Source organism: Populus euphratica, unplaced genomic scaffold (assembly GCF_000495115.2).
Source record: "Populus euphratica unplaced genomic scaffold, PopEup_1.0 scaffold105.1, whole genome shotgun sequence".
Taxonomy (NCBI): domain Eukaryota; kingdom Viridiplantae; phylum Streptophyta; class Magnoliopsida; order Malpighiales; family Salicaceae; genus Populus; species Populus euphratica.
This window is the reverse complement of record NW_011499990.1, coordinates 592,034-603,863: the sequence shown is the minus strand read 5'-3', so window position 1 is coordinate 603,863 and position 11,830 is coordinate 592,034. Positions and strand designations below refer to the sequence as shown.

At 28.1% G+C, this 11,830-nt stretch overlaps 1 protein-coding gene across 1 annotated transcript; it reads left to right on the top strand.

Annotated features, from left to right (window-relative positions):
* The first annotated feature begins 5,729 nt into the window (after positions 1-5,729).
* LOC105140347 (vesicle-associated membrane protein 724) lies at positions 5,730-9,482 on the top strand. Its single transcript, XM_011047145.1, has 5 exons — positions 5,730-6,076; positions 7,527-7,668; positions 7,792-7,912; positions 8,883-8,945; positions 9,029-9,482. The coding sequence occupies exons 1-5, from the start codon at positions 5,887-5,889 to the stop codon at positions 9,176-9,178; spliced, it is 666 nt and encodes a 221-aa protein (XP_011045447.1). The 5' UTR covers positions 5,730-5,886; the 3' UTR covers positions 9,179-9,482.
* Positions 9,483-11,830: the final 2,348 nt, after the last annotated feature.

Genomic DNA, 11,830 nt, shown 5'->3' with positions numbered 1-11,830 from the left:
TATTGTTATTGTTATTGTTGTATTATTGTTATTTATAATTTATACAATTAACCTCTATGTGGTTCGACCCTGGTCTTGCCGGGTTATTTATTACTTCGACACTCTTGCACTTGGGAGAAGATATCAATCTTTTGATCATGTCAGTCCCTCAACTTCTTTCTTTTTTTGTAAATTTGACTTATTTTTTTGGATTTTTCTTATCAACATCGACTTGAATGAGAAAAATCATTGATCTTAAAAATTACATGTGAAAAGTTAAACGCATTCAAAAAAACCTTTGAAAATTTAAATTCTTTTGAGACGATGCTGAAAATGCTAAAAATAATGCAAATATATTAAAAATATATATTTTTAGGATTTTCATTATTTTTTTCTATTTTTGAATTTTTTAAAAATTTTATCAAATAAGTGGGTCAAAAATTAGGTAACAACAGTTGTTGCAGCTTACGGTGAAAACCAACTGAAAAAAGAGTGAAGGGCTGTCTTGGCTGGTGGCTGAAGGAAGAAAATGGATTGTTGGGTTAATGTGCAAAGAGTGAGGGGGTCTTTTGTGGTTGAAAAAAAAAAGAGAGGGATGATGGAGTTTGAAGAAGAAAGGTCAGAGTAGGAAGAGAGAAGATGAAAATGTTGTTGCTGAGGATAAAGAGGAAGTCATGCTGGTTTGGTTTCAAAGTGAGGGGGGTAGGCGACCTTTGTGAATAGGGAAAGGGAGGCTTGCTGCCGCCCCTAGTTCTCTCTAGTTTTTTTAAAAGAGAGGGGGGGTCAACAACTTCTGTCCAGAAGATAGGGCTAAGGAAAATTTTAGGGTTTTTTGTGTGGTAGATTTCTCCCCTTTAATTGCAAAATCATCCCCCTTTATGTGTGTAGTGAAGACCAATTTTATAGGTAAAAATATTGCTAAATTTCCAAACTTGGTCCCTCAACTTCTTTCATTTTTGTAAATTTGATTTTTCTTTTTTCTTTTGTGGATTTTTCTTATCAACATCGACTCGAATGCTAAAAACGCGTTCCAAATATCTTTGAAAATTTAATTATTTTGAGACAATGCTGAAAATACTAAAAATGGTGCAAATTTATTAAAAAAATATTTTTTAGATTTTTGTTATTTTTTGCTATTTTTGGATTTTAAAAAAAAAATTATCAAAAAAGTGGGTCAAAAATTGGGTAACAACAATCTTGATTAAGAAGTATGGAGTAGACATATAAATTTAATAAAAATTTGTTTATTTGAATAAATCAATATAACTTAAATGATGAATGCCTTGCCTTTGGATCTTGCAAATTATTTTTCTATTTTAATGCTTTAATTATGAGAGACTAATAATAAACTGGTTGAAGGGTGTGATCAATACTTAAAAATGCATTTTCATTAAGGTTTTATATCATCTCATCATATTGTACTTAAAATATCATTAAGTTCCCTAACTTAAGTATGTTTTGTGACAACAAGGCTGATACTATAAGATATCTTTAATTTATGACAAATGCTCATTTTAAATGTAGGCATATCTCACAATTTAAAGGATTGATTGATATGTTTAACTATTGAAGTTGAGAATATAAAGAGAGGGCTAAGTTTAGAAAAAAGATAATGGTTCAATTAAAACTGGAACACTATTTGGTTATTAGGTCATAACTGGAGCTGTAAACCTTGGATTTAGGTTTGGTTTATCTTGATGAAAAGCTAAGATATAGACCTAAAATATTCATGAAAAATTCAAATTCAAAGTTATTGTCTTCAAGTTCAAATCTTAACAACAAAAGAAAAATCTGAATCTGTTTTACCACCCAGACACTTTTTGGTATTCAACCCATATATCAAGTTCTAAAAGTCCAAATGAGCTCACTAAATTTTTATTGAAAATATTGAGACAAATTCCCACAACTTTTATGAAGATTATTTGTTCAAATTCTAATGTTAGCAAATGTTATTTTGTCTAAACAACAAGTCAATAGCTAACCACCAAGTAAGAGTTGGCCACTAACTCAATAATTAGTTATCAGATCAATAGTTCTGAATTTTAGCCTATTAAAAGAGACATTTTCCATACATTTAGGCATCTTGATTTTAAGATCAAGATCTTGCTCTTGCTTTCTTTCTTTATATTTTTATAATATTCAAGTTTTATTTCATGTTAAATTTTCATTTATCTTTTATTTATGCTTTTAATTTCCTTTATTATACTTAGTTAACTTATATCAAAACTATATTTTTATTTTATTTATTTATATTTCTCTTTTTCATCATATTTAGTTAAGTTAGAATAAGTATAATATAAACTCAATATTAACTTTAATGTTTATATTTAACAAAGTTTGTTATTAATATATTTTATAATTGTTATCTTACTCATTCTTAATATCTTACTTGTTAAATAGTTAATCTAGATTTGTGTTGTACAACTTTTAGTATAACAAATACTTGATTATTTCATAGCTTACTATATGGATAATCGACACCTGTGTTATAAAAAGAACTTGATTTATTGTTGGTATAAGTTAGTACCGTAAATACCTAATAACATTTACAAGTATTGACATTACTCAAACAAGATAATTAATATGTTCATGTTAATAATTTGTAATGAGCCATTAATGATAAATCATCTAATTGAAACCTCCTTTGTTTCGTGGTTTCCAGTTGAATAATAAAAAGAGTTTATACCATACCTATTTGAAATACCATTAGTGGACTGTCTAACCTTAATAACTGTTTTATCTTTGTTTAAATTCTTATATCATCATCACATCTCAAAGTTCTCTTTAACTCCCTTTTCTTTAATTATTTGTGATTTTATATAGTTAACCTCTCTGTATATCGACCACAGTCTTGCCAAATTATTTATTAATTTGACACTTCTACACTTAAGATAAGACATCAACTATTTGATTGTGTCAGCTCCATAGTCTCGACGAAGACCCACCCCCTCCTTCTCCTTCAGCGACTCTATTCTAAATTAATTGTATGTTAACTTATAAATATTTAAATTTGTAATAAATATTTAATTTTTATATTAATTTAATTATTTTCTATTTCTGTTGAATATATATTTTTTAAAAAATATTTTTAAATTATTACTAACATAGTTACCAATAGACTAAATATTGCAGAGAGTCGAAAAACTTACTGCAAATGTTATTATCATTGTATAATTACCAACAGAATCACAAATAGTTTGTTTGTTGGTTATATGTTAAATTCATAAGGGAAATATTGATTGACAAAAAAAAATCACTAATGAAATTATATATGATTTTTCTATCGGTGAATTATTATATTTATCGATGTAAATACTAATGAAATAAAATGAATATTATTTTTGCGTGTTTTTACCATTAATAAATCTATTAATAAAATTATTACTGATAAATTCACAAATAAATTATAAATTATTGATAAAAAAATTTTCAATGAATTATTTTTATTCATGAGTTTATGTGGACAAACTAAAAATATAAATACGGTAAAAATTTATATCAGTAAATTAAAAATTGCGATAGCGTTTCCCATTAGAAACATTTTAGTGCGTTCTTCAATTGGTATGCGAGATATTTTTCTTCTAGAGATTAACGATACTAAAAACATGCATTCCGTGGGCATATATACATCCAAATACTCAAGTATATAGCATATAAGAGCTTCAAAATGCTAAGCCAGATTCACAAGACTCATTATACCAACCATGGTTTTAAACAACGGCTATTGTATATTTTATTGTATATTGTAATGGTTGTTATTTGACTGAATTGGAATATCGTGTAACTATAATTATATACTGGATTAGATCACTTTTAAAAAAAAATGAAAACAATTGATTGATTGATTTATTCAGTTAAAACTCAGCATTCATCCAATTAATTTTTTTTTTTTATCAAAATAATAGTATTTTATTCTTTTAAAGAATAAAAGCAATTTGAATTGATTTATGTAAATGCTTTTAATTGATCAAAGTTTTTTTTATTAAATTATTAGTGTAAGTATTTGAATAAGTTTGAATGTATTTCAATTAATTTTATAAATCTTGAAATTAATAATTATATAAACCTTCAATAATCTTAAAATTTATGAAACTTAAATTGATAATTTTTAAAAATAAAATTTAAAATCTAATTTATTTAATTATAATCATTAGAATATTCAGATTTTTACAATTATATTTGTTAATTGTCATTATTATTATTGGATATTATTTGCGCATCACGCCGGTAACTCTCATAACATAGTTATAACGGTGATAGTTGGGTTCATTAATGAGAATATTTGTTCCTCTGGACGTTAATATTATTTTTTTTAGCCATCATTTAACTTTGAGTTCTTCTTTCCTTTTATCATAGACATTAATAAAATTCATCCCACCTTTACTGAAAAAAATCAACAAAAACGCAGGTACAAAGAAGCAAAAACGAAACACCACCACGCACAACCTGGATCCTTTTGTGCCATGGCAATAATTGCTGGGTTGGGTAACAATCTCACAAGTGCTGAAATATTAATGTATTATAATTGCCGGTCCAACTAGGGCCCCTCAATTCATATTATAAAAAGATTAATTAAAGTATAAAGCCGCCGAAAAGAATCTTAGTTTCTTCAAGTTGAACATTTTTGCATGTTAGATAATGCGGTTTCACCCTCTCTCTCTCTCTCTCTCTCTCTCTCTATATATATATATATATATATATATATTAAATTGATATTTTTTTAAATGATTTTTTAATCATTTTAATATAATAATTAAAAAAAATATTATTTTAATATATTTTCAGCTATTTTTTTTAAAAGTATTTTACACAATGAGATATTAAAAACATTAACTTTTTTAAAATTAAAATAATACATATACAAGTGTTTTATATTAGTATTATGATATGTATATATGTGTAAGGAATCTTAAACACCCCTAAAAATAATTATGAATTGATCTTGTTGTTTTAATTGGTTATTAGTATAATTAATGTAAAAAATCATTAATGATCTTTCTATATGTTCATCCATTATCAAATATGAGTTAAACTCAACCTAATTTAACTAAAAATTAAGAATCTAATCTATCATTATTTCAAGATGTGAATAGAAAAACTAAAAATTAAGCATGGTTACTTCACTAACAATTTAAATTTTGTGGACTAAATCGTCCAAACCATTAAATGATTTATAAAAAATTAAAAGTTTGAACATTTTTTATATATATATATATATAAATAAAGACACTTAAATATTAAAAAATGAAAATCGTCCAAACCATTAAGTGATTTATAAAAAACTAAAAGTCTGAATAATTTTTTTTTATATATATATATAAATAAAGACACTTAAATATTAAAAAATGAAAATCGTCCAAACCATTAAGTGATTTATAAAAAACTAAAAGTGTGAATAATTTTTTTTTATATATATATATATAAATAAAGACACTTAAATATTAAAAAATGAAAATATTATTAACCCATTTTTTCCTCATGAAATAACGTTACTTGTTTTATCATTCTTGAAGGCTAAGGAGAATCATAAGCAGTTTACATAAGAGTCTAAAAATCTTTCCAACAAGAAGGGAGCGTCTTGAAAGGAAAATACAAATCATGGATTATTATTATTATTATTGGAAAGACTTATATTTTCTTAAGTTGAAAGAGTCTATTTTAATACCGGTCTCCATGAACCACAACACTCCTTACCAAATACGCCGCCGTTTACTTGCAAAAATAATTTAAGAGAAAATTCTTTCTTCGCAGCAAAGAAAAACACAAACCAAACACGGCCTCAAAAACACACTTAACGTAGAACCAACCAGAACGCCCCCCCTCTCCTGTCTTGTCTGAAAACAATTCCGTTTTAGCAAATCTTTGTCTCTCTACCCGAGCTGACTCAGAGCACTATTAACTCAAGAAATGAGTCAGGAATCGTTCATATACAGCTTCGTGGCTCGAGGGACAATGATTTTAGCTGAGTACACCGAGTTCACTGGCAACTTTCCGGCGATCGCAACTCAGTGCCTTCAAAAACTCCCTTCTTCTAATGACAAGTTCACTTACAATTGTGATCACCATACCTTTAATTTTCTTGTTGAAGATGGCTACGGTAATTTCTCTTCCTTTGCAGTTTCGGCCCTCCATTTTCTCTTCGTTTTATTTCAAGTGAAAGTATGGATCTTGTTGGTAAAGTTTCTTTCCTTTTGGATTTGCTTTGTTTTGAGCCTAAAATCGCAACATGGGCTCTTTTATTTTTGTTACTGGTAATTTTGGCAATATAATTACTGTCTGGTTTCGAAGGAAATTGAGTGAGGTGGGGGGGGGGGGGGGGGGGGGGTGGTTGATTTTCCATTTTTAGTGGCAGGAGTAGAGGTCCAGTTCTGTATGTGCTATTTCTGTTATTGGATTGCATGTATGATTTATTTGTCCTAATTCTCAAATTTTACATCCCCACTTAGATTACTGATAGAAAAAAAATACATCTATTACATCACCCCCATATTATAAGAAAAAAAAATATACATACATAGATGCAAGTACAAAATGTTGCAATATAGTAATCAAAATGCATATCATTTTATAATTTATAAAATTTGTAAATCCTCAGTTTCCTTTTGTTTTATGTTTTTGTTTTTATTGTCAAATAAATGGAGATTGTGTGTACATTTTACAAACATGACTTATCAAAAGTTGTATATGTTCAATTTTCTATCAATAGAAGTATTTTAGTGAAATTGTAGTCTGTATAAGATTCTAAAATCTTACAAAAGCTAGTTATTAATTTTTGGTTGAATGATCATTGCTTAAGATTTGGCAATGTAATGGAATTGTGCTAAATTTTGAATTCATAACCATATTCGAAGGTGAAGTTGCAAAATTTTTTAATCTCCTATAAGTCCAAGCTATTTTTCCTTGTCCCCGTCGTATCTAGAGGAGTGTAGGAAGGGTTGGCTGTGAACTGTACTGTCTTTCCGGACTCCTTGAAATTTTGTATAAGAAGTTTTGAAATCATCTAGCAAAATGGCCGTGGAAGACCCACAATTCATATATTGTGCATGTCCTGTTATAATTTGAGGGATGGAACAAGTTGATATGCTTGATCAGAGTTTCATATTTTGTTTATTTATATATATATGCATCATTTATCTGCTATCTGTGGAAAGTAATTTTAGTTGTCAAAGCAACATTAGTTACAATACAACCATGACTTCATGTTCTTAAGGGTTGTAAGTCCACCCTAAAATATGACCACGTTATTTAATCCAGGCCTGCATTTTGGAGTATTTATTACTACTATGTCCACTATGTCCCCAACCTGAGATAGGATGGCATAGTCTACTACTCACTTCTTTCGAAACTTGTGGGAGGTTGTAGTTGCTTGAGCAGCTCTCTCTTCCCTCGTTAGGATTGGTGAAGCTCCTTCACTTATTGCTCGATCCAATCTTGAACCTGTTGGGATCCTTTGTCATCTGGTGTAATAAGATGCATCAGTCTAATGTTGTGGGGAACTTTTAATGCTTCTAGCCTTCCCTTGATATGATGTTTTGTGCAATTTGCAGCTTATTGTGTTGTTGCCAAAGAAACTGTTAGCAAACAAATCTCCATTGCATTTTTGGAACGCATGAAAGCAGACTTCAAGAAAAGATACGGGGGTGGTAAAGCTGATACTGCTGCTGCTAAAAGTCTCAATAAGGAGTTTGGGTACGTGCATCTATGAAAGTACATAAATCATTGAACATAAAGAAAAGGTCTTTCAAGATTTATGTTTTATTTTTTACTATGAGTTTTGTACTTTAAAGCAAGACTATACGCTCCTTATTTCAGGCCAATTATGAAAGAGCACATGAAGTATATTATTGACCACGCTGAAGAGATTGAGAAGTTAATAAAAGTGAAGGCTCAAGTTTCAGAAGTTAAAAGCATAATGTTAGGAAATATTGACAAGGTAAATGAAAAAAAAAAAGACCAGTTTCTAAATTGCTGTTAAAGTATGCGTTTTTTGTCTGGTGCTCTTATACACCAATTTGAGCATTTTATTCCAGGATTTGCTCAGTTCTCGTTAAATTCTAGGCAAGAATGCTTTTTTTAATAGTTAGGATTTGCTGGGAGATTCTGCTATCTTTAAAGACCAGAATCATGCAATGCTCCTGTCGAAACTAGCTAACTCTATATATGAAATGCATCTTTGTGCTCTTTTAAGATGGCTTATAAAACAAGAAACTAAATGTATAGTAGTAAGCATCAGAGACCAAAAATCCTTTCTGGATGAAAATGGAATTATGGTGGGAAGTGTCATTTGAACAAGTTATGTTCTGACACGATTTTTATGAGTGTCAAATGGGGTTCTGCACTCTTTTTTTTTTTTGTCTGCTCTCTTGTTAGGATACCTTTACAGAGAGCTTAGAAGCAAGAACTAATGTAATGTAGAACATTTGCTTAAGAATCTTAGCAAGTCCACTAAAAATGGAAAAGAAAAGGAACCTTGCCTGGTTAATAGCCGTGTTTCAGGATAAGTTATTTCATAAACCCTGTATGGATCAAACAACTTGCATTGCAAAACATTAAGCATGGTGATTGGTCTAAATTATCATAGTATAAGTTGTTTTCTCGCACAGATGTGATCGGTCCTGTGCGATTAGTTCTTGTACTGCAGATTGAAAGGTTTGTTTGGTGAATCTCATGTAGAAATTGAGAACTAAGGATTCATTAGCTTTTAAATGGAACAACCTTTATGAATTGCATTGATCAAACATGTAAACTTGTCAAAATTAATCATCTGCAAGCAATAATTAAGTGATTAAATCTTGTTTGTATTGTGTTGCTTGAAGAGTTAGAAATGAGGTAACAGGTAATGGAAACAAAATGCATGCCGCAACATATACCTGCTTATTTGATGGCTCATGTGCCCTTTCCAGGCTATTGATAGAGGTGAAGCCATAGCGACTCTTGCTGACAAGACTGAGACTTTGCGTGATCAGGTTGGTTAACCGTGCAAACTTTTAAATCTGCTCAATCCATTCATGACAAGTACTTTGACTGTTTTCCTTGATTTATAACTTAGGCCCAAGCATACAAGAAACAAGGGACACAAATTCGACAGAAAATGTGGTATCAAAACATGAAGATCAAGTTGGTTGTCCTCGGGATCTTATTGATTCTGGTACTAATTATTTGGCTTTCCATTTGCCATGGATTTGATTGTTCCAACTAGTAATCATTCATACAGAGAACTGAATGCTATATACAAAAAGACTTTGAACTGTTTATGCTCGAACTTCGGCAGAGGAGTTTTGGTTTCATCAGATTGGTATCATATCTTCTTAGCAAGTTGGCATGGAGAGAGATCTTAAGTTGTCATTAGCTTGAGCGTTGTATCATGTGTTGTAGTGTGCCAAATATTACACGGACATTATTTTTTTGCAGTTTTCCTGTATTCCTCCAGCAGTAAAATTTGAGTGACATAATGTGTTGGTGCAATGCTGACTGGCCTGGTGATTCCGGAACTCCACCTCAAACGTTTTGTTGTTGATTTCCGCCAAAACTTGGACCTGTAGATGATACTCGGCGTTGTTTCGGTAGCATAGTAGTTTTTATAGTTATGATTTGAAAAAAAAAAATTATAAAAAATAATTCTAGTTGATAATGACTTGATATTTATATATATTAATATTGTTATTAAAATTAAGGTTTAAATATTGTAGATTTAACTATTTCTATGTTAATATTGTTATTAAAATTAAGATTTAAATATTGTAAATTTAACTATTTCTATTATATTATAAAATAAATAATAATTTATATAAATATATTTAACAAAGATTATAGTTTTCATGATTTTTTAAGTATAATAAAATTAGATATAATTTATTAGGAATAAAATTAGGATTATATTTAAATTTTGTAAATAATACACTATTAAGTGATTTTTTTTCTAATTGATGTATTCATTGAATATTTAATTAAAAATTAATATTAGTTTTTTTAAAATAAAATATAATTAAAAACTAATTTTTTTTTTTCGAATCTGGTCTAATATATTTAAGTTCAGGTTGACTCTGATTTGACCATTAACCATGGATAAGCTTTAATCATGGATAAGCTGAGTTATGCTAAACAGCGTAAAGTGAATTAAAAACTTACTTTATAGTTCTTCATAGGGAATTATTCACTGGATGGAATGCATGCAGAAGCAGCAATTTTTTGTTGTTAAACAACAATTTTTTGCTTTTGTTAAATTTGAGGCATAGCTGCAAATATCGTAAGTTACACTCAAAGAAAACTCTATTTTTTTAACTTAACCAAATATTAATATCTGTGGTATATACCCAACCTCACCCATAGCTGCAGTGCCAAATGAGCATTAATTTGTATGTGTTTTGTAGCGGCTTATATCTTTTTTTTTCTTCTAATAGGTAAAAAAAAAAAAAATGCATTGTTAATATGTTTTTTTATTTATAAGTAAAATTTTAATATATTTTTTATTTTTTTGATCTACTTAAGTTAACCAAAGTTTAATAATTTTGGTTTTCTGAATTATTTTTTGTTAAATTATATGATCATGAAAATATATAAAATTAACTAGAAAAATTCTTTTTTTAATAAATAATTATGGGTTGTAAATAAAAACTCACTAATATTATAAAAAATTAAAGGATATTTAATAAAATAAAATCTAAATACATTCTTAATTAATTCAAGAATTTAATAAATTATTAATATTTTAAATTCATTAATTTTCTAATCTAAATTTAAATTAATAAAAAATAAAAAATAGTTAGACACACGGTTTTGGACTGAATTAAAAAGCTCAAATCTACTTGAGCTTTTGTATATAATTTTTTTTTGGCCTTTTCTACTCTTAATTAATTTAAGAATATAATAAATTATTAATATTTTAAATTAGTTATTTTTAAAGAAATATAAATATAAATTAATAAAAAAATTTCTCAAATTTTTTTTTGGATATTTATCACTTAGGGTTTCTTTATCCAAATATTAATAGTGAATAATAACAAGTTATTCCTAATAATATTTTTCTTATTCATCCCTTTGGGAATTTTTTGTCTAACCATTAACGGTGAATAATAGATGAATTCCTCTCAAAATAAGATTTTTATATTTTTTTTTGGAATATTAGCCAATACCCTTCGGAGTTTTATAAACATGTTGTGAAATTCAGAAATGCAAGAAAATAATTTTTATTATGTTTAAGAAATCCAAGCAAAAACATATTTTCAAAACTTCTAATATTTTTTTTAATATAAAAAGAACGTTCAAAACATGTTAGGGTATTGACTGTATGTGACATGACCAAAATATTGATGTCTTCTTTCAAGTGTAGGAGTGTTGAAGTAATGAATAATCTGGCAAGACCGGGATCGAACCGTAAGGAGGTTAACTATATAAATTATAAATAACAACAACAACAACAACAACTATAATAAGAAGAAGTTAAAGAAGACTTTGAGATGTAAGATTAATGTGAGGATTAAATAATGATAAAGAAAATGTCAAGGCTAGAGGATCTACTAATGATATTTCAAATAAATATAGTATAAACTCTTTTTATTACTCAACTGGAAACCACACACAAACGAGGTTCCAATCGAATGATTTATCCTTAATAGTTCATTATAAATTTTTAACATGATCATATTAATTATCTTATTTAAGTAACACCAAACTTTTAAATATTATTAGGAATTCATGACGCTAACTTATGTTAACAACAAATCAAGTTTCTTTTATAGTACAGTTGTAGGTTACCATATAGTTTATTATGAAAGTACCAAGCATTTGTTATACCAAGTATTATACAACACAAATCTAGATTAACCATTTAACAAGCAAAGTATTAAGAATT

Excerpts from the sequence above, each read along its gene's own strand:
- LOC105140347 (XM_011047145.1), top strand. The coding sequence starts at position 5,887 with ATGAGTCAGGAATCGTTCATATACAGCTTCGTGGCTCGAGGGACAATG. Across the intron at positions 6,077-7,526 it reads TCTTGTTGAAGATGGCTACG|CTTATTGTGTTGTTGCCAAA; the intron begins GTAATTTCTCTT and ends TGCAATTTGCAG. Across the intron at positions 7,669-7,791 it reads AGTCTCAATAAGGAGTTTGG|GCCAATTATGAAAGAGCACA; the intron begins GTACGTGCATCT and ends TCCTTATTTCAG.